Source organism: Panicum virgatum, chromosome 6K, assembly GCF_016808335.1.
Source record: "Panicum virgatum strain AP13 chromosome 6K, P.virgatum_v5, whole genome shotgun sequence".
In the NCBI taxonomy this organism is placed as follows: domain Eukaryota; kingdom Viridiplantae; phylum Streptophyta; class Magnoliopsida; order Poales; family Poaceae; genus Panicum; species Panicum virgatum.
The window spans coordinates 43336073-43363664 of NC_053141.1; the positions used below are offsets into that span (position 1 = coordinate 43336073).

Consider the following 27592-nt stretch of genomic DNA (forward strand, 5'->3'; position numbering starts at 1 on the left):
TGCAGCAGCAGTCTGCACTCATCAAGAAAGTAAAAATCGCACTAAAACATCATGTCTGCAATCTTGCTGAACGAGAATTCAGCATGAGGCAGGTAAGTAGAACTCAGAAATACTCGACATGCAACCAACTTGTACAACTACTTGAACGGCTCATGTCACTTGACTACTTGAGCGTTTGATCATTTACGGGTCAAAACGTTCAAAGATCAAAACAATTGGTGCGACAAAATTATACAATTGGGCTGTACATTTGTATGTGAAGCATTCCCTTAACCTTTTACCTGTTTCGGAAAGTCCCTTAACCATACATGTCATCCAAATCCATATCACTGTCACAGATTCACTCTAAAAAAATGTTTCTACTACTTATTATGGACAGTACAGTTAGCGTTAGTGCTCTGTCATAAATAATTACAAAAGTTAAATCCACAGCCAAGTAAAACAAATGATCTGCTCCATAGCTCATCTGAAAGACATCAAGGAGCAGACATGAGATGCATTCAAAGTAAGAACAGAAGCTACAAAAACCATTCTTGGTTGCCTATCTCGCAGGGGTAAAGACAAACATAACATTTACAGATGATTTCCAAACGTTTCTTAATGAGCTCCATCTCGAACTACATTAAACATGCTCCCTATTTTTCACGCGTACATCAATGACAGACTAAGCACTAGTGATTCCTTCTACTCGAAAAAGAAAAATTAAATCGATTAGGGAACATAGTAAGGTCATCAGTTCAGGGTAAAACAAACACAGTAGTATCTGATAGTAAATTAGTATGATTGCAGCTAAAAGTTTAGATCACTGTCGTGAAAAACAATGATATATGTTAAGAGTATATTAGGTAACTCCGGATATAGTTAGTTTCGGATTGTAATCATGGGATAACCTTCCTTATCTCTAGGAGAGGCTACTTGCCCTCCAAGCCATGTCCTCCTATATATTTGCCCTAAAGGCTCATTGCAATACATCTCACGCAATATACACAATCTTACAATATACATCATCGTGGCGAGGCCATACCCACACACCAATGGATCAGGAAACATGGGCTTAATGAGGTTTTACTAAGTCTCTACCAATCCGATGATAGAAACATCATGGACAATCAAAACAATGGTATTATGAACTTCCTGAAGGAAGATGTGACGTTCGCCACCAGAAGCTAACAGAAAAGCTAACAGAAAGAGATCTCACGTAATGCCACCATTTTGGTGGAATGTAAAGCAGGTCACCTTCCTCTAATATGCCATCTATGAATTCAAGATCTGCTGCCTTCGAGAATTCCTTCTCGTCAAACTTGTCAAGATCTACCTGTTAAGACATATTAGCACAATAAATCACATGCAGATCAACTTGGTTTGTAACAGAACTCAATAAACCTTATTGACAGTACAAAGCTATAGGATCGCAGACTGATAATTGATTTGGGTTGTTACCAAGCAAAGTTGAACAGGGGAATTCCCATAGAGAAAGGTTGACCAGAGGCGCTCAGGAAAAAAAATCTGGCACCATCACCAGTTGTATGCTTGGTTGGCATATTCATTGTATTCCCAGAATTATTAAAAGAAAATCTAACCCTATTTTCAAAATCTCATCAAGTATATTTGGAGCTGGGAACAACATACTTATGGACAAGGTAAAGTGCTACGTTTGCTTTTGACATCCAATTAAGTTTTTGAGTCATACGCCCCTTTAGCATACAAGCAACATTGATCTGGAAAAGGGTTTCATCTATGTAGTGATCGTTTAAAACAGGTACAGGTTACTTACCTCACTTTGCTTAGCCTAGTTACTCATTCCCAGAACTATAAAGAAATCACTGTATTTTCAGAATCTTGACATCAGGGTTGTTCAAAGGTCATAGCATATTTGTTACAGGTTCAGAAACTTTTAAAAGCAAGAAACGCAATAGTTGTGGACAATAAGGTAAGCTTCCAGCATTTTTGGCATCCAATCAAGCTTTTTTATTCATGTCACTTTAGCATGCAAACACCATTGATCTCGAAAAACTTCTATTTCCATATGATGTACATGTTTAAAATGGACTACTCACCTGACTAGTATTGCTCAGTATTGTCTCTGTCTGAGGGTACAGTTCCACAGATACAGAAGCAGGATAAAGTCTAAAATATTTCCTTCCCAAAACCTGCCAACAAGTAACAACCAAATACATCAACTCAACTGAATTAGGATCTTAATCTACACAAAATATGTCACTCAGCACTTCAAAACAGGCACCAATCAGAGTCAATTCAAATAACTAACAGAACAAGAACATCTATAGTTCCAAACAAGTTATTACAGTACTATAGGTTATGGATATCTTTATTATCACCATAACCAATTAAGATAGGCGCAAAAGTGCTGGTCTTTTTGTTACAAGTCAAACTAAAGCAAAATATGAGAACATGGCCAATACATCATGGTGGGTAGTGGGTACCAAACAATAAGCGAAGGAGCTGGCCTTTAAGAGAAAAATAATCCATTCCAATAGGGCAGAAGTGCCAAAACATGAATGACGGATGGACAACTTTCCTATGGGCACTCAAATAATCAGCACGGCGTTTTCATCACCATTGAGAAAAACGCGGTTTGATGTAGCATAGCAACAGGGCAAACAACAATCATGCAGTCAGTTTGGCTTGTTTAACACACAAATGTTACTTTCCAAAGTCAAACAAAAAAATAAATGACCTTGGCTCTGACAAGAAGGAAACATGCGAAGGATGCCCTTCTCCAGTATGTCTGTGTGCCCAGCAAATAATTGTACACATATTTTTCATATGGCTTCTTGTTTGTATTAAGGGCTTTCATTTAAGTTTAAGCAAATAAAATGAAAACAATAGTTAATGTAAGAATTGGCTAAAGGACCAATTTTATGTTTAACCTTACTAAATGTGAGCAATGGTTTCTGTAAAACTTGACTGAATGGACTGCTGAAAGCAGCAGGGTTGCTCGAAGTATTTCTTGTTTATGAATCAAAATCTCCACACTAAACAGAATTGGGGCTAGAGCAACAACACCAAAATATCACAAAAGCAATAGTAGTAGCACATGAGTATCTATACAACAAATAGATGGACAACTTCTTAAACATGTCACGTTAAATAGTTAATATTGAATGACCAACAGCTGATCGAGGATGTCAACGTGAATTTAGGTGCCTATTTCTTCTTAATTAAAGAGCCACCTATTTCCTCCTAGGTTGGTCGAGATATGCTTTATTCAATGTAACCAACACGCATAAATCAACAATATAGACATGAGCAAAGAGGGTGTAAACAGAGAATTTTTGTCATACCTGAGCAAAAAGGTTGTGATGTAGGTCATGATGCAGTGGGGTCAGGGTCCCATGAGGGCCTAACCAAGCGTTAATTGACTGGAGTTCACCACCTCCAGCAGAACAGTACTCAGGAACTGTAATGTCCTCACGGAGCTCCTTTATCTGTCAAATGATATGAATAACATCCGATAGCTAGGTAAGTAATTGCTAGGACAGTAGATTCATATGTCAAGCTGTTACACAAGTTATCACCTGGTCAAACAATGGATGCTGTGCTAGATATGTCAGGTTTGCTGAATCACTCGACCACATCCTCTCGAGAAATTGAGAAAATGTGATAAGCTCCTGTTTCCACTCAGTACAAGCATACTTTTTCCCGACCTGTCACATCATTCCTTATGAGTGAACAACTTGGATGATATATCACCAAATGCTGAAGGAAGAACACTACTCAGTCCAAACCAAGATATAGTCCAGGCTCTATGTGAAGCAGCAATTTCTTATGGACAGGATTTGCAATCAATGGAAAATAAAGGCTCTGCATATCTTTGCAAAATGCATAAATACAAGAAGATTTAATAAAGATGATTGGTGATGACAAATTAGCTAATCTGAAAATTTGAGCAGCTTCTAATAATGAGGCACTAAAGAATTTAGATCCACACTCGTCCTTTTTTTTCATACTAGATTGCAAAGGAATCACTATATGCAGAAGCATGGTGAGTTCTCAGGACTGATGATTAACATATGAAGAAAAACATACAAGATTAACAATTTAAAAAAAGAGAGGATGAAGTGTTACTATGTACGCCCACCCCACCCCAAATAACAGAAATTTATTTGCAATTTTACATGTCAGTTATCAATGTCGAAAAGTGTAAGTATTCACCTCAACAGGAATAGTACGATCTCCAGCTATCCTCTCTAGGTATTTTATGTCCTTCCATTTTGTCCTTGCAGGCCAATGATCAATGCAGCCACTGAGTATAACAGGGGACTCACATATAAAGTAATCACGTATAAATGCCTCCAAAGGAATGCATGATCGCCTCTCAATTTTCTTACGTGATAGGGACTTCACAGGTAGAAGTTTGAGTACCTGAAACAAATTATCATAAAAAGCCGCTGTAGATATGGCAGATTAAATTCATCATTCGGCCACTGTCTTGGTCAAAGGAGAAAGTTAGTGAATAAATTTGCCCGAAAAGAATCACTGAATCAGAACGCTGTAGATAGTGCACGTTTGCGAAGGAAATAAGAACGGTAACCGAACCACTTCGAATAACAATTCCAGACCAATGTCACTGATAACGCCATTCAGAATCAACTCTATCTGGCACTACATTTCCACGACCCAATCCACACGAGCAGATGCGAGACCGCAGTAAGGCGACAGGCGGCTGAGGGTACTCACATCGGCAAGGTCTCCGTCCCCCGCGATCCCTTCCTTCCACCTCTCCACGTCCCCCGCCGCGGCCGCCGCCTCAGAGTCCCCGTCGCGACCGCCGCGGCGGTCGGCGACGACCCTGGCGATGGCGTCCTCGAGCTCCGCGCGGAGGAGCCCCCCGCCCATGATGAGGCCCATGTCGAGCGCCCGGAGCGCGGCGCGCCGGTCGTCGTCGCCGGCGCCGCCGCGGAGGGCGGCCACGTGGAGGCAGGCGAGCGCGTAGGCGTCCCGCCACGCGGCGCCCACCTCGTCCCGGGGCGCCGAGTGCAGCTGCTCCCACGCCATCTCCCGCGCCGCCTCGGCCGCGCGGACGTCCCCCGCGGCCGCCTTCTCCGCGGACGCCACGAACGCGAAGCCGCCCTCCTCCGTGATCCGCCGCAGCAGCGCCGCCCGCTTCTCCCCGCAGCCGGTGGCCATCCGCCGGGGGTGGTCGGTGCCTGCGGAATTCAAAAGCGAAAAGGCCTCTCTGCGGCAGATATTTCCTGGGGGTCGGAGGGAGTGAGGCGCGCCCGTGCTCCGACGGGCGACGGGGGCGGCCGGGCGGGGGGATTTACGGCCGTGCCATCGCGGTTCGCGTGAGATATTTTTGCGGGAGATATTTTGGCATCAACGGCTACGAAGGGAGAGTCGGTGACGGTGCGTTGCCAGCTGGAGGGCCCCTGCGGAAAAAAGATGGTTCTGGTAAGTTCGGGAAGGTTCCTAAGCCGAGTGGTCACATACTCGCATGATGGAAAAGACAAAAGAGAACGGAGGGGGCAGATATTTCCGGGGCGCCAGTCAGAGCTCTATCGGGGTGGTGCCGCGTCACACTGCTCTGGTTAAGGGCCAAATTGCTCGTTGACACGTGGGCTACGTGTCATTTTGATCGGTGTTATTTTCCATTGTACTTTTCTCGAAAGACATTTTCAGTTTTACGCTAGTGGGATGGAGCAGATTTTCAATGTTTCAAAGAAAATTTTACTATGATGAGTCAAACATTAATTTTCCACGTGCACTATGATATTCAGAAGAATATTCCCCTCCTTAATCAGAAGGATATTCACCAAAGTAAACTTGACTTTTCCTTCCTCAAAAATCTGCCGACTGCCATCGCGTACTAGTGCGGTGCTAAAAAGAAAAACGTAGAGTAGGCGGATGCATCATGCAGGTTCAGTGGGGCGGCGAGATATTTTGGCGACGGCGACGGCCGACGGGAAAGAGCTTGCGTGTCCCGGGGGCGTCGTGGCCGGCTGCGAGTGTGGCGCGTCGACCCTCCACGTCACGCCGGTCCCTTCCTGTCGAGCGGTTTGTGTCGGCCTCCCGCGCCACGTCACCGTCGCCACGGTGGCCAAGAAAGGAATCTCCGGCGGACGGCGCACAACAGCGACTCCAGCCAGACAGCGTGAAGCTCTCGTCCGGACGTCCTGCTGCAGGTCCCAAAACGTCCCACTCGACAGTTTTTTCCTTTCACTAAAAAAGAAAAATCCTCAAAGATCTTGGCCGCCTTTCGAATCGCAGCCCGCAGCGACTCTTTACCGACAGGCGGCAGCCGATGCGATCCTGCCCTTGGCATTTCAGCATTTGGGTATTTAAAAATGTAATCGTCGTTTTTCCACTGCTGATTGCGAACCGGCCGTTCATTACAGCAACTCCAACAACTTATATATTTTCTAGGCAAATATAGAGTGGCACAAGGACTGTGTAAAAATAACTTTGGAATTTGGAAGTGAGGGGCGGTGCATGTTTTGCTCGGTTCAGCAGCTGAAGATTATTCGTCACAGCCTGGAAGAACGTCACGGAAAATGGAAAGAGAACGCGTACTGGATCGCACAATCGGGCCTTCGACGTATGGGCTTAAACGAACCTTAGCGGATTGGGCGATCGGGCCCAATCGAACGCGTACTGGATCGCCCAATCGGGCCTACGAACTTGCGGGAAGAGCCCTTTTAGGCCCATAAATAGTTATCGGACCTGCGGCCTTACTTGTCACCTTTAGGCCCAAAAACTAGTGGCTCGTTTTCCCCGTTCTGATCGAACGGATACATCGAACCTGGACGCTTCAACGACAGATGGTTTGGTAAGGGCGTCCAGATTCAACGAACCTCTGCCGCTACTACGAACGGCAATGCTGATATGGAGATTGCGCCTTACCGAATGGGTAGGGCCGGGCTGCGTCAGCAGTGCATCACGCCAATAATAGCTGGCGGTAATCACCAGTATCTCTTCACGATCAAATCAAAAAGGCAAGAGAAAAAATGCCGCCGTCACGCGTGAGATCAACCGGATTGCCAACTCTTTCTCCTAGACACGACAAGAACACACAGCCTGTGTTTCCTTGTTTGAGCTGCCCTTTGCACCGAGGATTCTCAAGAGATTTAACATCGGAGGATCGCACCTGATTAGATCTACAGAGTTTTTTATTTTAAATTTAAAGTAAAATAAAAGAATGCAAAGTTTTGCCTTGTTACCAACATCTTTAGGTTCTTGGATCATCGATAAATCACAGAAAAACAGAGGGCAAGTGAGCCAGGATGGTCGGTTTCACGCTTTCGCAGGATGGAGATGCCTGTGGCTAAGATTTTCGAACAGAACAATCTTCCGTTGCTACGAAAAACTTTTGGAAATTCTGCTGAACTGTCTGTGCCCTCGGTGATGAAGCAAACAGGGAAGTTTAGCCAGCCAGGCACATCACGGCTGACCACCCAGCGCTCGGTAGGAGGACGTGATCTTCCGCGGGAAACATGGTGTGGCCAGCTCACACAGTTACGTGCGTGGAAACGCATTCCCGGCTGTCACACGCGCATCAACGCCGCATCGCATCCCGACACCAACTGTATTTCTGTTTTTTACTATACTCGGTTAACCAACGGAGTTTTACTCGCTCCTGTATTTCCATGTTTCAATTTCATCAGGAAATAAAATGGGGAAGATTTCCTCAAGCGTCGTCGCGCAGTAGCCTTTTTTTTTCTTCTACCGCCGCCTTCTTCATTCCACTTCCCTCCTCCCTCAGTCCTTCCCCCCATTTTTGGCCCCTTCCATTTTTCCTCCCGAAATAAAACCGGCGCAACGGAGGCGCAAACCCCCGCCGAACCCGACCGCGAGTTCTCCTCGCCGCTTCCGCCGCCCGCCGCCGCAGCCGCCGTGGCGTTCGGCCCTTCGACGAGGTACAATCAACTCTGCACCTCGTCGGTTTCGACGGAGGATTTATTTTTTTTTTGTTTTTGGTTGGTATTGATTGATTGATTGTCCGCGTTCGTGCTCGTGGGCTGCGCGATTGCGTCCCACGTCGCTCGGTTCCGCTCGTTGCGTCCGTCCGCGATTAGGGTTCGTTCGGGATTCGGATTGGGCTGTCGACGGCGGTAGCGCTGGATCGTGGGGTGGTTGCGGGAATGCGGATGGCTGGTACGCCTGCTGGATACTTGATTGATATACCGGAGTTGAAATTCCCTGGCTCTAGGAAACGGCCGGTAATGGTGGCGTGTCTAGAATATTAGTTTTATTTCAGTCGTCATGCTTTTGGTTTTAGCTGGAGCAGTATTGAGTTTCGGTTGCATGTGTGTGTAAGGTCTGATCTGAGTTCCCATTGAATTGCCCAGTGGAGTGAATCGGCTTACTTAATCTTTCAGTTTTTGCCTCCTATGGTTGGATTATGTGGCTCTAGTTGCCAGGAAACGTACCCCTGTTTGATTGCAATCATAAGGTTATTCTTTAGTGAGTTGCATTGCATTTTTTTTATAGATTCTGACAACATGCATGAATTGTGCAGGTTGTTGTGGTGCCTCGTTTGCATATTCGATGATAAGGATACAAAGCAACTGAGTACAAGAAGTTCGGTGGTGCGACGGCACTGGGTTTTGGAAGGCTAGCAGACCCAATTTTGATGGACCATCTTGGTATTCTTGCGTCTGAACTAGGCGATGCATCAGACTTTGACGTTGATGGCATCAACAGCCTCAGTGAGAATGATGTCAGTGACGAGGAGATTGATGCCGAGGAGCTGGCCCGTCGAATGTGGAAAGACAAGATCAAGCTCAAGAGAATCAAGGAGAGGCAGCAGAAGCTTGCTCTGCAGCTGTCCGAACCGGTGAAGTCCAAGACAAAGAAGATATCCGATCAGGCACTCCGAAAGAAGATGGCGAGGGCCCAGAATGGGATTTTGAAATACATGCTCAAGCTGATGGAGGTGTGCAATGCACGAGGGTTTGTTTATGGGATCATTCCTGATAAGGGGAAGCCTGTCGGTGGTGCATCAGAAAACATTAGAGCCTGGTGGAAGGAGAAGGTGAAGTTTGACAAGAATGGGCCAGCGGCGATTGCAAAATATGACCTTGAGAACTCGATGCTGAGCAATGCTAAGAGCAGTGGGACAAAAAATCAGCATAGCTTGATGGATCTCCAAGATGCCACTCTGGGCTCATTGCTTTCAGCGTTGATGCAGCACTGCAGCCCACAGCAGAGAAGGTATCCATTGGATAAGGGTGTTCCACCCCCATGGTGGCCATCGGGGAATGAGGCATGGTGGACTGCTTTGGGCCTTCCAAAGGGAGAAGGTCCTCCGTACAAAAAACCTCATGATCTAAAGAAGGCTTGGAAAGCTGGAGTTCTGATGGGTGTGATCAAACACATGGCCCCGAACTTTGATAAGATTAGGGATCATGTAAGGAAGTCAAAGTGTTTGCAGGACAAAATGACCGCAAAAGAGAGTCTGATTTGGTTGGGAGTTTTGCAACGTGAAGAGAAGTCTATTCATAGTTTTGGCAGGGCAGCATCACGTATAACCCATCAGAGCACTTCAGGGGACAAAAATGACACATATAGCAGCAGCGATGAGTATGATGTCGACCAGTTGGAGCAGCCTGCTCGTTCTACATCATCCAAAGAGGATGAAGGAGACACTCAACTTGTTTTACAGATAAGAGGACGGCAAATCTCAACTAGAGTGAAGAAGAGAAGGCGCCGTGATAAACCCTCCAACCAAGTTGTTAGTAAGGAAGAAATGACTAAATCTCAGCAGAAGAAAAGCCCATCAGACCATCCTCCAAGTGCTGAGGACGAGGTTGAAGTGACACAAAGAAATGATAATCCACCAGAAACAGTGAGCACTCCAATTAGTGATATGAACATATTTTACCCAATGGATGTGGTGGGCATGACTAACCAGCCAACAAGTCTCAATCATGTCCCTACAACAGGATCTTTGCAACGGCACGTGGATTCTCAAGGGAATTTCCTATCTCCTGGTGCTGCGATCAACAACAGCAACATTAACCAGGATGCAAGCGCAGCTCTCAACAAGAGCAGCAACCAGGCTGCTAGTGCTGTTCTCAACAACTACAGCAGTAACCAGGCTGCAAGAGCTGCTCAATCAAGCACTTATCTAAGCGACCCCCCTCTGGCTTGTGAAGGCAGCGATGACATTGTCAACTCATGGTCAGGACACTCGTTTCGGCAGGATATTGGTTGTGGGCCAATTGGTTTTAATCCTTCACCAGTTGTTCAGCCTTCGACAATGCAGCAGCCACTACCACTGCCTATGGATCACCATGCGCCTATTGTGGGTACAGGAGCGCTGTCCGAGGATGGTTCTTATAGCTATCCTACGGCAGGCAGTGGGCATCTGGGGACTGTTGCCAGTGAAGCCCACCAGCTCATGGATGGTTCTTTCTTTGGCGAGGCCGCTGATAAGTTTGCAGGCAACTCTTTTGGCGAACTTCCTTTGAGCCTCATTCCGATCGATAGTCCGATCTCTTACCTCGATGTTTTTCTGAACGACGACGACTTGATGCCATACCTGGGCACATGACACAGGTAATTTCCTTTTTAATATCCTTCATCGGTTACCCATCACACTATGTCTTATCGATTTCGTTTGCATCACGACCTGTACTGGTGTGTCAAATTCCTTACCAGGCCAGTTCTCGCGTTTGCAGTGTCCGATACCTGATAACTGGGGGTCGGTGGTTCATCATGCTTGTGCTGCCTGTTGTGGGGAGTGTTCGTGACGTGCTGGTGGGTGTTGCTGCAGCTACAGCTCCTGAACCGTCCAGGGCGCAGTGTCGATTGCTGACTCCTTTGTCAGAATAATAATAATGTACTTTAGATCTGTACTGTGGATGCCAAATGGCATACTACTGCCATTAGCCTTGAACTTAGCCTGCAGGAGAGTACTTGTTAGGAAAAACTTGTGGTATCATGGGGCTGGCGGAGAATTCCCGCATCTGGTTAGAGCATTTTATTTTATCAGTGTAGTACATACATATTCTTATTAGTTTCTGTTGATCTTCCGGCTGCGTGGCCATTTCTCATGTCTGCCTTTGCAAAAAAAAAAAAAAAATTGCAGCGCTACTTGTGGTCCTTGTGGAATGATGAGCATAGCAGCTATGTTCATGGGGACATGTATAGCAGGGCAGTTGGTGGTTTCATGCTGGTTGGTGTGGAGGCTTGCGCTGCCATGTTTCAGGTGAAGTAAAGCTTGGCTGTGTTTAGATCCCAAAATTGGGTGCCAAAATTTCTGCTCAATTTGTGTCAAATTTGTGTTGAAATCTATACATGTGTCAGGCCTCATGATGGACGGCAGTTAAGAGGATAAAAAAAGACTGAACTCTGCATGCACTCCGCGTGGATGGATGGATGTCAGGCCAAGCTGCCGCGGTGCATGGTGTTTTGAACTCTGCATGCAGCATGCAAATGGCCCGTGCAACTGTTGCAAATGGCCCGCACTCTGCATGCAGCATGCAGCCGTGCCCTTGGGCCAAAGGAAATAATTTATTCAACACACAACTGTTACAAAAATTACAAAACTGCTACAAACATAAAAAAAATGTTTCAAACCCGTACAAAAACCGAGTGGAAAAAAACAAGTCCTCATAAAATTACAACTACAAATACATGATTTAATTGAGCGCCCATGCATTTGAACACACATTTATTGGCCGCCATGAAACATTTGAAATGCAATCAAATCACGAAATTCGTTCATCTGTTGGTTATCTAACACAACAGGCGCCTCCTCAGTTGGTGGCTGTTCTACGGAAGCAGCAACCGGCACATAGTTTGGATCACGGTCACAACGAGCAAAGTGTCGGTCCCTTTCTTGACTCAACCTGATGAAGTTATGAAGTGCCATGCAAGCAACTACTATATGTGTTTGTGTTTGTAGATTATAACTCGGGATACCCATCAATATCCTAAATTTTTGCTTGAGCACTCCAAAGGCTCGCTCAATGCAGTTTCTAAGTGAGGAGTGTGCGTAGTTGAACAACTCTTCTTTACCTTGTGGTTCTTCTGCGTTTTGAAACTCTTCTTTACCTTGTGGTCCTGTACGGCGCAAGGTACCCTGGACGGTTGGGATACCCGGAGTCTACCAGATAAAACTTCCCTGCACCGGCAAGCACCTGTAAGTATTAAGTACATGTAATTAGGAAGTTTAAAGACAGAACAGCCACTTAAGTACTTGTAGGTGGGTGAGGAAACACATGTCCAAATTTATTCATCGAATCATCAAATACCCTCATGTCATGAACTGAACCAGGCCAACCAGCATTGACAAATGTGAATATCAAGTCGAAGTCGCAGCAGGCCATGACATTTTGGGTTGTTAAGTTTTTACGGCACATGTACTGATTCACAAGATCTTTGGAGACAACACAGGGAACATGAGTGCCATCAATTGCCCCAATACAATCCTTGAAGTATGGATAAAACCTACGGTTGTCCAGTCTCGAATGCATGGTTCTAAACTGTCGGTCCCTTGGTTTGATGATGTCATCAGCTAGCTTCACCAAAGACTTGAGCACTTTCACAAACAAGTTATGCACAGTTCCCAATGATCTCCGAAATATGTTCCTAGCTTGCCTAACAGATTGTGGAGCTCCAACTACCCAAAGGAACATTCCTAAGGCCTCATTATCCTCAGCCTCTCCATGCAATTGACCCTCAGAGGTGTTCATACCTAAGGTAGGAGCTGGAACCTATAAGCAACAATAACAACAAAAAAAGAAGACATCAGTGACAAGTTGCCAGCTAATTGGGGTCCTCATTAGTGCACATCGTCACACACACAGCAGTTCAACTCACTCCCAACACACATCTTTCGAATTCAAATAACACACATGCAAGCTTTAGTTGTCCAACACACAACCTTCACAAACTAAGACAGCCATCACAAACTAAGGTCTACGGACACAAAGGATACATGAATGGTTGAGAAGGTCTAGACCCGATTTGCGTAGGCTTTGATGGTCTGTTTCCTTCCTTCAACACCATTCTTGAGGAACCAGATGATGGCCTTCTCATTCTCGAGTATGTTGAGGACACCAAGCCATTCTGGGCTGCTCTCAGTGAAGCCACTCTTTGGCCAAACTGATAATGAGGTCCACCTGCTCCTCCTCCTCTTTCCTCTTCCGCTCCGCTGCCTGGATGGCAGCTTGCTCTGCTGCCTGACGTTGCGCTGCACGCAGCCTCAGGGTGTCATTGAAGTATTCACGGCCATCACCAATTGCTGCAGTGAGACCCCCAATCTTTTCGCACATGGCCCTCACTGCTGGGCTCTTTACCTTCTTATGGGGACTGCTTGCTGTGCTGCGTAGGCTGTGTGTGCTGCGTGAGCTGCTGGTCCTCTTGCTGCCAACGCTAACAGGTGTGGCCACATGTTGATCATCTGGCTCTTGTTCCTCTTCATCTTCAGCGTCATCACTGGTAATGTCCTGTACTGAGCGTTGCCCAGGGGCATACGAGGTGGAACCATCAGCAACAAAGCCAGCGAACATTTTATCCATCTCCTCTATGTAGTCAGGAAACCCATCCCTGAGCGCCATCAAGTCTTGGTTGCCCTACAAAAAGTTGACTGCATTAGTTTAGTTTATTCATTATTCATTATACAATGTAAAATAAAACAAGGCATTGGGCGTGTGTTCTCTTCAATACTGACCGCAGTGGCCGACTTCCACCAGTCCGTAGACGCCTCAGGTATGGTGCCATCCCCGTGGCCCAACCCAGAGCCTTTCCTCAACTTCTGTTCTATGAAGTTCCACTTCAACCGCAGCTTCTTCAACATGTACTTGAATTGCTCAGTGCCATGATAAATTTGGGTTGCCAACAAAAACCTATTTGAGATTTCCTCCCAGCCGCGCGGCGTCATTTTACCCTTTAGGCATTTGTCGTTCCCAGTATCCATTACGCCGCAATAGATCTCACAAAACCGCTTGATAAGGTCTGGTGTCCACTGACCCCTATCGGTGTCCTCCTAAACGACGGGTAACAACGGCACGAAATGAACGGAATGGTGGACACTAATGAGTTTGCATGAACAAAAACATAGAGTAGGTGCAGAATGGTGCGCAGTAGTGAGTTTGCATGAACAAAAACATGTAGGTGAAGAGACGTATACCCCAACTCGGCGACGGGCATTGCGACGCCTGCCTCCGCGAGCTGGTCCCCTTGCAGATCCACCCGGGTTGGGTGTAGGGGACACGTAGCCGCCGTGGAACGCTGACGCGTCGCCCTGGAACGCTGCTGCGCCGCCGTGGAATGCTGATGCGCCGCCCTGGAACGCCGATGGGCCGCCGTGGAACGCCGATGCGCCGCCGTAGGGCACATATCCGCCAGGCATTGCCGCAGGGTGGCCGCCCATGAACGCAGATCTGCCGGCCACGGCAGCACAACTTGCGTCCCCGAACGCAGATCCGCCGCCGACGTGCGCAGATCCGCCACCCAGGAACGCAGGTCCGCTGAGTCCTCGGTCGCCGCGCGGGCCACGCAACCCGAGGGTACCCCTCCCGCTGCGTGCGGGTACGCGTACGGGAGGCGGACCCTGCCTCACGGCCACTCCCCCTGGACGAACGAGATCTCCGAATCCTAGGGTGTCTGACCACTCCGATGCCGAGTTGAGGTCGAGCGCATCGAAGTCGAGGCGACTTGGTTGAAGACTGCTCGACGACGCCATGCCATACGCGGGGGGGGGGGGTAGACGGGGTTGTAGGGAAAGCCGGGAGGAAAGGCCGCCTGCGGGGATAGGAAATCCCGGGTATGGCCGCCGTCGCCGTACGCACCGTCATGGCCGTAGCTCCCGCCGTCGCCGTCGGCACCGTTGTGCCTACCGCCGTCCTGGCCGTCCATCGGCCTGGATCTGGACGAGGAGGTAGTGGATGAGGCGGGGGATGCAGGGGATTTGGGAAGCGCCGGCGGATTTGGGAGGCGCGGCGGCAGCGGGTGTGGAGTGGGGGGCAATTGGGGAGAGACGAGGCACCTAGGTTTGGACTGTGGGGGAGGCGACGCACCGGGGTAAAAGGATAAGGCAGGGTCGGCCTGGCTGCGGGAGCGGGGTGGGCCGCGCACCACGTGGGCCGGACACAATCATCACCTTTTCTGCCATTTTTCAACTTTTTTGCCAAATTTCTGCCAATTTGCAACTTTCCATGCCAATTTCAAATTTCATGCCAATTCCAAAGGAACTAAACACAGCCCTTGTTCTGCGGCTCCGCGACGTCAAGCGTCGGCGTGCCGCTCAACCGGCCGCTTCCCTGGCGTGCATGGGCTGGCTAGGCGCGTCTTTGAATTGGGCCTGCCTGGTGTTTCACGTACTCAGCCCAGCATCAGCATCGCCCGTGTCTCTGCATGGGTGAGGCCCAATCGGTGTCTAGAGTCGTGAGTAGGGATGGTAACGGTCATGACTCCAGTGGTCTTTTACCAGCCCAACAAAATTCTTAAATTTTTTAATTTAAAATTATATAAAATTAGAGCATAACTTTTTTAAAGCTCAACCCTTAAATTTTTTATGTCAAAATCTTAAGCCCTTTACACCCCTAGTCGTGACTGACAATTGACACTGTTCTACTATAGCCTTCAGAGTTAATTGAGGAATTAACCACGAAAAAGAAGCGAAACCAGCGGATAAAGTCTCATCAGCTGTTGTTGACCCTCTGTCACAGTTGCAGTTTGCAGGTGTGTTCGTGCATGAAAAAAAAATTGACCGCTGCCTTGGCCAGATTAGTGTATGTATAACAGTTTAGACAGCTGTTATCTATTTGACATACACAGACAGTTAAATAGATAGTTTCACAACAGTTTGGATAGCTGTCGTCTATTTAGCTGTTTGTGTGATATTTAATACATACTCTAGTTGATGTTATTTTGCATGGAAGTACAAGCCAGAGCAGCAGACGAGATAGTAGACAGTAACATACTCTTTTTTCATTTAATGATGATCAAATCAGCTCATTTCATTTAAGTAGACTTAGAACAGGGCTTATGGTTACGTCGGCAGCAGGCATGAAGCAGTGCCAGGTCATTCGGGTGGCCGGCAGGTAGAGATGGTAGTGACGGGACTCATGGAATCTTTTAATGCTCACTATTGCTTTGCAGCCAATGGGAGTTACTTCTATCTATTAAACGTTACCGGTACTTAGTTACCGTAACTTAATAATGCTTAGTACTAAACCTTACTACGTAGTTCAAACTATAATGACTTTTTCATGTTTTGTACTCATCACTTGCCATGAGCTTACCTGTGAATACTTTGTCCAGCGGCCCTTGTTTCTAAGCACCCATCTCTTGCTTTGCCTCCTCCTTGCAACCAGAAACCTATCGTCCCTCTCTTTTCAAAACAAACAACGCGGAGCGCCTTGTGAAGTGAAAAGATGAGCTATGATGACTTGGCTTCCTTTCTTCTTTACCTTGTGCAAGTCAACTGTTCCCTGGCACACCTTCAGTTAGATGTGACATCTTGCACTTGTAAGTGTCGTACAACCTGCTCAAGCGGGTGTTTCATGAGTTGCCTACTATTTTCTCTCTCCTCTGTTTTCTCTCCGCCGACTATAATTTTTTCTAACGTGTACAACTCTTAGTCCGTCTAAGTGGTATTACTATACTTGCTCTTATATAGACGACGGCTACTACCGTCCGCGACGCGGGCGCGTCCCGACGAAACTGCGCAGGACTAACCTCCGACGTTCGTCTGCCTGCTTTTGGAATTTTTACGCGCGCGATTCGTCGCCTATAAAAACGACGGCTTTGTTTGTACAAGTAGCACACCGCGTGCAATTAATAAGCTGCTTGGCACGGTGACGCAACGCAGGCATCGTCACTTGGATCTCGATCGGGGGCGAATCCATGGCGAGGTTAGCGCACGGCCTACAGGAAGGAATCGTCGGTGGCTTAGTTTTACCTCGTCGTCGTCGACCCGGGCCGAACGTTGTACCGCTGACTCGTAGGTGCGTGTGGATTGGATATGCATGTCCAGTAGTCCACGGTATGGTGCAAGTTGGAGCAGATCCTCGCTCTAGATGCGCGCGCCATGGAACCTTCACTACAAGAAAAGAAAATGAGCCTCCTCTCCCCGCGCGTTAGTACCGGTTAACATTTGATCCGGTATTAGAGTTGCCACAGAGTTATTTTAGTATCGGATCCAAATTTTAAAGCTCTTGGAGCCATTTTAGTATCGGATCATAACACCACCCGATACTAAAAAATCACATTTTAGTACCGGTCGGTATTTTGGCTCAATACTAAATTGCCGCGGCTCATATTCGATATATACACTACAAGAGATTGATCGTTTGACATCTATTGTCGAAGTCTGTATATAATAGGCGCACCATAGTCGACGGACATGTTATATAGCATTAAGAGGGAAATAATTAGCTGAAAATGTAAGTATCTGCTAGAAAGTAACCAACTAGGCAGGTATAGCTTTGGTTATTACTATTTTGAATTAGGTATCGTAATATGTATCTTGTGACTTTTTGCAAATATCACGCATGGTATATGAGCCAACATAAACAAAGCATGCATCTCTGAGAAGTCGATGGACAGTTTAGTAATGTAATGTTGTAGTACCCAACTTTGATGGTTTTAAACATACTAGCGATCGTATGTTTCATGGGATATTTTATTTTAGGAACAACATATATTTTAGGGAAAAATTCAAGTTTCACCCTCGAATTATCAAAAAATTCCAATTTTCGACCTTCAACAATAAAACCAGGCAACGAGGGCCATCCAACTCAGAAATCAGACAACTTTGACCCTTTGCGTGGTTTTATATTTTTTTTAAAAATAAACAGTTCTGCTTATATGTAGAGAAATCAAAACAATTTCATTTTAAATCATAAAAATATGAAACTATTACCAAAAGTTTTCCTAAAAAATATAACCTATCTGGTGTTTCTGTATTTGAATATGATTTATTGAAAAATAATAGGTATAACTACAAGTAAACAAATAATAGGAACATGAAAAAATTGGATCCGAATAATTATAAGTAGAGTGCCAATAATTGACTCTCTGTTACAGTTGCACGTGTGTGCGTGCGTGAAAGAAAAAAAGAATTGGCCGCTGCCTCTCGGCCGGATTATGGTACCGCCCGCGCGACGCCGGCGTGTCCTGACGAAACTGCACAGGACTAACCTCCGACGTTCGGCTGCCTGCTTTGCGATTCGTCCCCTATGAAAACGACGGCTTTATTTGTACAGTAGCTAGCTAACAGCTAGTATAGGAGCACCGCGTGCAATTGAGCTGCTTGGCACGGTGACACGCAACGTAACAACAACGTTGTACTCGCTGAGTCGTAGGTGCGTGTGGATCGGGTATATGCATGTCCAGTTGCCCACGGTGCAAGTTGGAGCAGATCGATCGTATCTATCCGATGCCTCTCGCTGTAGACCGATGCGCCATATGCATGCATGGAACCTTTACTTCTCTCCGATCCGGTCCCAGTGTGTGTGTGTGGTAGCTTTGTGTGTACTGGTAGGTCTTGGCTGCGGCCACGCGGCCGGCCGGCGTAACCGTGTGAGACGACGACGACGACGACGACTAGAATTCACACCGTGCGCGTGGGGCGCAAGATTGTTACAGTAGAGGACTAGTCGTAGCAGTCAAGATATATACGTCCGCGCAAGAGTGAGATGGTGATAATAACAGTCAACACGCGTACGAGAGACTAGCTAGTGGCCTGATTGGTATCCCGCATGATGCACCAGGCTGCCAGGCTCCCAAGGTGCAACGTAGTCTTACGCACTCAGCGTATTTGATTGCTCGGCCTGCTGGCTCGTGTATGTGGGGCAAACTACGCTTGTTTGGATGGTTGCATCAATATATAGTTCAGCCTGGCTTAGATGATGCAGGACAAGTAGCAATCCAAACACTGCTAGAAAATCTAGCATTAATATTGGTCAGCAACCCCCTTTTAGTACCGGGCGGCTGACCGATACTGCTTGATTGGTAATAAATGGCACGTCATTCATTACCGGCCAAAATGCCCGGTACTAAAGGGACTGTTTAGTACCGGCGGTTTTGCGCCAAAAAATTAAAGAAAAAAAGTGATGAGCAGCTAGGAGGCCCTGCACACGCGCATTTCGCACGTAATATGCAGGTGCGCGGTCCGTGGGAATCGAACTCAACCTCCGGCCTCGCATGAGGCTTCCTTACCATCCCACCTATGCATCACTTGTGAATGGATGTGAGATGCATTTCTTTTAAAGTAACCCCTAGAGAACCATTTAGTACCGGGCCAAGCCACTGGCCGTTAGTAAATGTCGCATTTTAGTACCGGCCGGTGGCTTGGCCCGGTACTAAAATGGTTCTGGGAGCTTCCAAATTTGGACCCGGTACTAAAGTGGCGCCGAGACAACTTTAGTACCGGACCAAAGCATGACCGGTACTAACGACCGGGGACGAATGATCCATTTTCTGATAGTGAAAATGACCCAGCAGTATTTGCTCTATAGTCATTGGCGTGTTTTCTAGTAGTGACCGCTGCCTCAGCCGGATTGTAACGACCACAACACCGCCGGCGCGTCTCAGCAAAACCTGCGCACGACTAACCTCGGACGGTCGGCTGCCTGCTTTTTTCCATTTTATACTCGCGATTCGCCACCTAAACACGGTACAAACATCGACGCTTGCATACACGTACGGGTAGAGTCCTAAAGAGATTTAAAATTTAATCTAGATAATCTAAATGTCAAGCTGAATTGCGAAGAGACTACTAGACCTGTGATCCGTACCACCCCACGGGAGACTAGATCATTTGACATCTATTGTCGAAGTCTCTATACAATAGACGCACCATAGTTGATCGACATGTTACATGACATTAAGAGGGTAATTATCTGAAAATGCAAGTATCCGCTTTCAGAAAGTAACCAACTAGGCAAGTATAGCTTTGGTTATTACCATTTTTAATTAGGTATCATAATATGTATCTTCTGACTTTTTGCAAGTATCGTGCATGGTATATGAGCCAACATAAACAAAGCATGCATATCTGAGAAGTGGATTGACAGTTTAGTAATGTAACGTTGTAGTACCCAACTTTGATGGTTTTCACTCTGTTTGGCTGGTTGTGGTTGGTGACTGATGCTGATTTGTTGTGAGAGAAAAATACTATTGGCTGTCTGTCGGTGTTTACAGCCAAGTCTGCTCAGGGATACCCTTAGCAGTAGGGTTTGTAGGTAGGGATCGATGGCTCTGGAACTCGATGGTGCAAGAAACACAAAGATTTAGACAGATTCGGGTCGCAAGTTGCGTAATACCCTACGTCATGTGTGGTGGTTTGTATTGCCTTAGGTGTAGATGTGTTTCCAGGGGGTCCATGCCCGCCCTTATATATCCGGTGGGACAGGGTTACATGGAAAGTCCTAGCTGAGTACAGTTGGAATCCTTCTACAACACGACCGAGTAGTTTTCTTGTACTGCAGCTAGTTCTACGCCTATTCGGGTAGTTACAAAAAAGGTAAGATACATCCATAAGCTATTCCTTACTCTAGAACATTCTATATCTGTAAGCAGTCCCGCTGCCCCGGGTCTGACAAGCCCCCGAGCTCTTCGTAGACGAGTCCTGCAGGCGTCGAGTACTTGGCTGGGCATCTTCGAGTTCTTCGAGTAGTCCTTCAAGTACTTCCGTTTGCTTCGAGGCTGTGAGGTGCTCAAGCCCCGGAATCTTGATCATATATGGTGCGCGAAGTACTCACGCTCCATATGGAGTAGCCCCCGAGCCTTAGGTTGAATCGTAGAATAAGGCTGAGGGTCACTTCTGTCTTTTTCTTCTTCTTTATTTTTCAAAAAAATTGAAAAATAAATCTCTGATACATATATTCCGCAGCCCCCAAGTCTTGAATTTAAATCTCTCCATTTAGATTTAAGAATCAATGTAAACTCGTGGCAAAAACTGAAAACTTCCCTGAGAAGGAAAGAATCTGTTGGCATCCCAAATATTCACAAAATTGCCACTGAAGACCATATAAGGCCGGTTGAAAACTTACAGGGGTTTTACCCCTTGAACTCCTGACCGCCGTCAAACTCAGATTTCACATTTGCCTCTTCTCAGTCAAAATCCAAAATCCCCTCTCGTAGCCCCGACCCAAAACTCGTGACTTTGAGATGGCTTCCAAGAAGAACAAATCCAAAGTTGAGGAGGGAACTGTCGCCAATATGTCCACAGGTTGGCGTAAAAGCAAGATGTCTGAATCACTGGTCCGAGAGTTGGAGAGTATGGGTCTCCTACAAGAGTAGGGCGTGAGCCAATGGCGCACTGGTGAAGAAGAAGATTACCGTATGGAAGGTACTCTTGAGACCGTTATGTTTCGCGATTTTGTAGAATGTGGTCTCACTCTTCCTGTGTCAGAATTTTTCTATAGACTACTTCAGTTCTGGGGAATTCAATTACACCATCTCACTCCTCAGTCTATTTTGCATCTTTTAATTTTCACTCATTTCTGTGAGGCATTCCTTGGAATTCTCCCATATTTCCACCTTTTCCAATATTTCTTCTTCCTTGTTCCAATCCCTAATGTCACCAATCCTGCCGTCGTCGGGGGATGTGAATTGGTACTCTACCCTGAGAACCGAGGCGAGTACTTGGCTTATGATCCGACGGGTAAAGGGGCCGAATGGAAGAAGTTCTGGTTCCATGTTGGGAACTTTGAATTCCCACTTCCAGAAAGGACTACTAGTGCCCCCCGAGTCCAGGAGAGCTGGTCGAATAGAGGACCTGGTGGCAAGCAAGTTGAAGCCATTCTTCGTGCAATTGCCATTATTAAGAAAAAGGGAGTCACTGGAGATCATGTGGTCTTCTCATTTATCGGTCGCCGGACGCAGCCTCTCTAGCTGCGAAAGCATCCTGCTTTTAGATATGAAGGCACGCAGGATCCCACTAGGATGTCCTCAAAACCAATGGCTCAGTCTGAAGTAATAAAGAGATGCTGCAAAGTACTCGATAACTTCGACAAGTCTTTGACGCTTCCAACACTCTTCTCGGCACAAAATCCTCCCGAGAATGCCTGGGTACGTGCTGTGGATACCATGTCGAGTACTTGTAGTTAATCATTTTTGATCTTTTGACTAAGTATCTACTTCTTTCTGCAGAAGAATTATAAATCCTGGTATTGTATGCCTCCGACTTCTGCAAATGTTGATTCTGACGACAGCAAGAAACGGAAAGTGGCTCCCGGATCAATGTTGTAGAGAAAAATTCCTCGTCTCGATGCCGACTAGTAAGTATATAATATTTTGGTGATTGTATCCCATTTGTCTCAGCTTTCTTATTCAGAATCTTACTTGGCTAGGGTGTTGCGTGGTTCGAAAGAAACTAGTCGGAAACTTCCGGCGCATGAAAAAGATCAAGTCCAAAACTTCCGCAATTGGGTGTTGCGTGGTTCGGAAGAAACTAGTCGATCAGCCCCCGATTCTCCTATAATTGGGTTGATCAAGAACCCGGCTGCTAGTTTTCCGAGTGCAGACACAACTGAGAAACCAAGCGAGCCAAGCCCTGAAACATCTGATACTCCTGCGGCTGCTGAAGGAGCTTCCAAAGCTGGTGGATCTGGGAGTAGTAGAGCAGAAGGGTCAAAAAGTCCTTCCGTTCGACTGGTACCATTCCAGTCTATGCCTCAGTCAACGCAAGAAGAGTTGGGAAAGGAACTATTTGATGATCCACTGTTGTCCCTAGACAATATGAAGAAACTTGCAGATTGTATGCAGTGGAGCTTTAAATTCACCAAGGTGAGTCTTCTGCCACTACTTGTCTTTGTCGAGTAGTGGTCGAATAGTTGTCTGACCAGATTTGCCTTGTATGTCTCAAGATGTAGCCAATCGATCTTTCTTGAAGTCTCATGCTTTATATAAGACTGTAGACAATTGGAAGATCTTAGAGGAGCAAAAGATCATGATTGCCAAACGACTGGATGAAGCCCTTGCTGCTCGGAACAAACTTTATGAAGCAAGTCAACAGCATCATCTAGAGATTTGTGACATGAAGCGCCAGATTAAGAACCTTGAGGAAGAAAGATCAAAGCTTCAAGAAGAAAATTCTAGGCTTCAGAACCAATTGCAGACTGCCCAAGCCTGTAAGCACTTGATCTTTTGTCCTGATTTTGCTTTGTCATATCAATATCTGAGATATCTTCCCATCAGATTCTCTGGAAGACCATCCTGGACTAATAGCAGCAACTCAAGCTCTTGTGGATGTGGTTAATACTGAAGAAGAGTCGTCAAGTAGCAAGTCCTTGGTGGAGCGTTTGGAAGAAGCTCCCCAGAAATTTTTTGATGTTATGACGGCTACTTCCAAGAATTATCTAACCCACATGATAGGAGTTGTCAAGTCATACTTGCCTCAGTTTAATTTAGCTCCGATAGCTAAAGGAATAGCTCCCAGTTGCTCTGATGAGAAATTCCGAGAGTATTGTAAGGAATCAGAAGTGATTGCGGAGGAAATTCTGAAGAACATGGCAGAGTAGACTGCTTGTAACAACTCTTATAATCTTTAGTGAGCTCTTGTCGTTATTCATAGCTTGTATCCTGTTGGTGTGTCTTCAGAAGCATAATCTGATACCATAGGATAAGTATGAACTAGTCGATCGATCGAGTAGAATACCCGCATGGAGTAATCCTTAAAGTTAATTAGTTAGGATGAGTCCCGTCAGACTATTCAAATAGAAAAAAACTTATAAAGATACCCATAAACTATTCGATCAGACGAGTAGTGTGTCCTTACCAAGGACTGGAGTAATTCGTAAGACAAAACTGTTAGGTACAAACCCCGTCGGGTTGCCCAAGATGTAAATGTCATAGGGATATCCAAGACTTACTCGAGCAAGGCGAGTAAGGTGTCCTTTAACCAAAGACTGGAGTAATCCTTAAAGCAAAACTATTAGGTACGAACCCCGTCGGGTTGTCCAAGACGTAAATGCTAGAAAGATATCCAAAACTTACTCGAGCGAGGCGAGTAAGGTGTCTAACTTGTATACTAGAGTAACTACTAAGATTGACCTGTTAGGGCAAACCCCGTCGGGTTGCCCAAGATGGACAAAATGTAGTAGTATCCATAACGTACCCGAGCGAGCGAGTAGTTTTGCATTGACAGTAATGCCGGAGTTCCTCATAGTTGACCTATTAGGATGAACTCCGTCGAGTTATTCAAGATGGACAACTAGTAAAGGTATCCATTCACCTTCTCGAGCTAGGCGAGTAGGTTGTGCCCTTTAAGGGAAAGGATGCGGCTTGTGTAGTTGTTCTGATGGAAAACTGTGTAAGCTTATCCCGGACTGGTGATGCTGTCAGTCTGCTTTTAATGTAGTCGATATGTCAATAATAATCCTCACTTTATTAAAGAAATCAGCTGACACCACTAGTCTGCTTGGATCAAGGATAAAACTTGCGCAAGTGCTCAGTGTTCCAGGACTTCGGTACCTCATTGCCATCTGCATCAGTGATTTTGTATGAACCTGGTCTTGTAACCTTAGTTACGATGAAGGGATCTTCCCATCTGGAATTTAACTTGTGCAGTCCTGTCTCATCCTGAATCCGGCGAAGCACTAGATCTCCAATGTTGAAGGATCATTGCTGGACGTTGCGGTCATGATAGCATTTGACTCCTTGTCGATATCTAGCCGATTGAGTTAAGGCGTTGACTCTGGCCTCTTCGACTGAATCTAACTCCAGTTGTCGAGCTTCATCTGCTTCTCCTTCTTGATAGGCTTCTACTCTTGGGGATCTTCACATGATATCCGCGGGTAGTATAGCCTCTGACCCATGGGTAAGGAAGAAAGGAGATTGTCCAATTGCTTTGCTAGGCTGGGTTCGCAGCCCCAGACTACATGAGGTAGTTCTTGAATCCACTTGCCGCCTCTCTTGGTGTTGGCGTCGTAGAGTCTTTTCTTCAAGCCATCGAGTACTAAACCATTGATGCGCTCAACTTGTCCGTTTGCCCGAGGACGAGCCACGGAATCATATTTGACCTCGATGCAGGAGTTGTCGCAGAAATCCCAAAAAGATTGTGACGTGAAGTTGGAGCCAAGATCTGTAATAATGGTGTGAGGAAAACCAATCCGATGGATAATGTCGGAGATGAAGTCCACTGCTCTATCTGATGAGATCTTGACAATGGGCTTGTACTCGATTCACTTGGTGAACTTGTCGACTGTTACCAGCACATGATTGAATCCTCCTGGAGCGACGGTTAATGGTCCGATCATGTCCAAACTCCAACAGGCGAACGGCCATGATGGAGGGATTGTTATCAAGTTGTGTGCTGGGATGTGAGTCTTCTTGCCAAAGAATTGGCAGCCAGGGCACCATCTGACCAAGTCTTCTGCGTCCGAAATAGCTGTTGGCCAGAAGAATCCAGACCTATACGCATTGCCAACTAGTGTCCTTGATGCAGCGTGATTGCCGCAAACTCCTTCGTGTATTTCTCAGATGATGTCTTTGCCTTCTTCAAGGGTAACACACTTCATGAGGATGCCTGAAGCAGAGCGCTTGTATAGGTTGTTGTAACATCCCAAACCCATGGGCTGGGGCCCAGATTCGAGCGGCACTGTAGCACCGAGGTACCGTAGCACCGAAGCGAGCTGGGCTGCTTTCGGGTTACTGTAGCTGTCGGGTACTGTAGCACCGCGAGCTTAGTCCCACACTGAATCCAGTAGCGATCCAAGACCAACTTAAATACTCGGCTCTGGGAGGGTTAATAATTCCGGATCGATCTTTTTGCGTGAAGCGAGGACGAAAGCGCAAGAGAATTATTTAACAGGTGTGGTTTATTCAACGTGTAGAGTAAATCTTAGCCGTTCTCCTGGGCCGGGTCGTTACAGTGGTATCAGAGCCGACTCTCGCGGTTTCACGCCACATACGGGCAGAAGTGCGCGGGCATGAGCACGGGCACGTGGGGGCGCAGATGCCAAGGCATGTGGACGGGCGCGTGCGAGGCACGGACGTCGCACAGGGACCGTTGGCACTGGACGCACGGACGTGGCACATGGGACCGTTAGCACTAGACGTATGAGACGTGGCTAAGAGAGGAGATCCTGATCCTTTGTCGTCTCATATGGGTAAGCTGGTTCGATGGTTCGACGAGGACGTCGAATCTAAAAGGGTGGGTGTATGTAACATCCCAAACCCATGGGCTGGGGCCCAGATTCGAGCGGCACTGTAGCACCGAGGTACCGTAGCACCGAAGCGAGCTGGGCTGCTTTCGGGTTACTGTAGCTGTCGGGTACTGTAGCACCGCGAGCTTAGTCCCACACTGAATCCAGTAGCGATCCAAGACCAACTTAAATACTCGGCTCTGGGAGGGTTAATAATTCCGGATCGATCTTTTTGCGTGAAGCGAGGACGAAAGCGCAAGAGAATTATTTAACAGGTGTGGTTTATTCAACGTGTAGAGTAAATCTTAGCCGTTCTCCTGGGCCGGGTCGTTACAGTTGTCACCGATGAGGACGAAACTCTTGCTGCGCTTGGTGATGCGGGCAGCTTCAGTGCTTTTAGGATCAACATGTGGTGGGAGCTTGAATTCCTTGATGAAGTCAATAAATTGAGTCCGCCAATCTTGGTCAATCATCAGCACTTCTCTGACTGTAGCCGGGGCCTTCGTGTCAGTGTCTTGTTGGCTTTGTTCCTTGACTAACGGGTGGTGAAGTTCATGGACAAAAACTACTGGTGGGACAGCTGCTCGAGTGGACCCAAGTTTGGAGAGGACATCAGCTCCCACGTTGTTGTTGCGATTGACGTGGTGGATTTGCAATCCTGAGAACATGTTTTCGAGCTTTCTGATTTCTGCAACATATGCGTCCATTATATCCTTGTTGATGTCCCATTCTTTATTGACTTACTGAACGACGAGTAGAGAATCGCCGTAGACAAGTAGTCGCTTGATGCCGAGAGATACTACTAGTCAGAGGCCGTGTAGCAATGCCTCGTATTCAGCTTCATTGTTGGAGACCTTGAACAAGATTTGGAACACATACTTCAATTGTTCTCCCTTGGGGGAGATGAACAAAACTCCTGCGCTGCCTCCATCGATCTTGAGTGAACCATCGAAATACATCACCCAATGCTCTGGAATGTTCTGGGGTGCTGGAATTTGGTTTTACCGCCATTCAGCCAAGAAGTCGACTAGTGCCTATGACTTGATTGTTGTTCTTGGCTTGAAGTTGATTTCCAAAGCTCCCAGTTCAACTGCCCACTTTGAGATTTGTCTAGTGGCATCCTGATTGTGGAGTATATCCCCCAATGGGAAGTCAGTTATAACTGAGATCTTGTATTCGTCGAAGTAATGCTGGAGCTTCCTGGAGGTGATTAGAATTCCATACAGAAGTTTCTAAATTGATGGATATCTGATCTTTGATTCAGAGAGTACTTCGCTGATGAAGTAGACTGGTCTCTGAACCCCGTAAGCGTGGCCTTCCTCCGGGCATTCGACTACTATCGCCGTACTGACTACGTGGGTAGTCGCAAAGATGTAGTTGAGTAATTCCTCGCCGTGTAGTGGGGCTGTTAGAATCAACGGTGACTGGAGATGATGCTTGAGATTCTCGAGTGCTTCCGCGGCTTCTGTAGTCCACTCGAATTTATTTTGTCGCTTTAGGAGTTTGAAGAAGGGTAATCCCCG

The 27592-nt window shown here is 46.6% G+C and overlaps 2 protein-coding genes across 3 annotated transcripts; one reads left to right on the forward strand and one right to left on the reverse strand.

The window, feature by feature from the left end:
* Positions 1-204: 204 nt before the first annotated feature.
* LOC120712796 (lysine-specific demethylase JMJ30-like) lies at positions 205-5234 on the reverse strand. The gene is made up of 7 exons (XM_039998677.1): positions 4702-5234; positions 4177-4386; positions 3540-3668; positions 3306-3449; positions 2058-2150; positions 1199-1315; positions 205-466 (listed from the first exon to the last, which is right to left on the reverse strand). The coding sequence occupies exons 1-7, from the start codon at positions 5149-5151 to the stop codon at positions 341-343; spliced, it is 1269 nt and encodes a 422-aa protein (XP_039854611.1). The 5' UTR covers positions 5152-5234; the 3' UTR covers positions 205-340.
* A 2414-nt stretch (positions 5235-7648) lies between these two features.
* Positions 7649-11018, forward strand: LOC120712797 (ETHYLENE INSENSITIVE 3-like 3 protein). 2 transcript variants are annotated; one of them, XM_039998680.1, is made up of 3 exons: positions 7649-7877; positions 8480-10521; positions 10624-11018. In XM_039998680.1, the coding sequence occupies exon 2, from the start codon at positions 8594-8596 to the stop codon at positions 10514-10516; it is 1923 nt and encodes a 640-aa protein (XP_039854614.1). In that variant the 5' UTR covers positions 7649-7877; positions 8480-8593; the 3' UTR covers positions 10517-10521; positions 10624-11018. The 2 variants fall into 2 exon arrangements, with proteins under 2 accessions (XP_039854614.1, XP_039854613.1); XM_039998679.1 differs by having other exon boundaries at positions 7657-7877; positions 10644-11018.
* Positions 11019-27592: the final 16574 nt, after the last annotated feature.

What these genes read in the sequence shown, in the direction of transcription:
- LOC120712796 (XM_039998677.1), bottom strand. Translation starts at nt 5,151, where the DNA reads ATGGCCACCGGCTGCGGGGAGAAGCGGGCGGCGCTGCTGCGGCGGATC. An exon ending in GGGACGGAGACCTTGCCGAT is followed by an intron (nt 4,387 to 4,701) that starts GTGAGTACCCTC and finishes AATTTGTTTCAG; the next exon opens with GTACTCAAACTTCTACCTGT. An exon ending in CACCAAAATGGTGGCATTAC is followed by an intron (nt 467 to 1,198) that starts GTGAGATCTCTT and finishes GATGTCTTTCAG; the next exon opens with ATGAGCTATGGAGCAGATCA.
- LOC120712797 (XM_039998680.1), top strand. Translation starts at nt 8,594, where the DNA reads ATGGACCATCTTGGTATTCTTGCGTCTGAACTAGGCGATGCATCAGAC.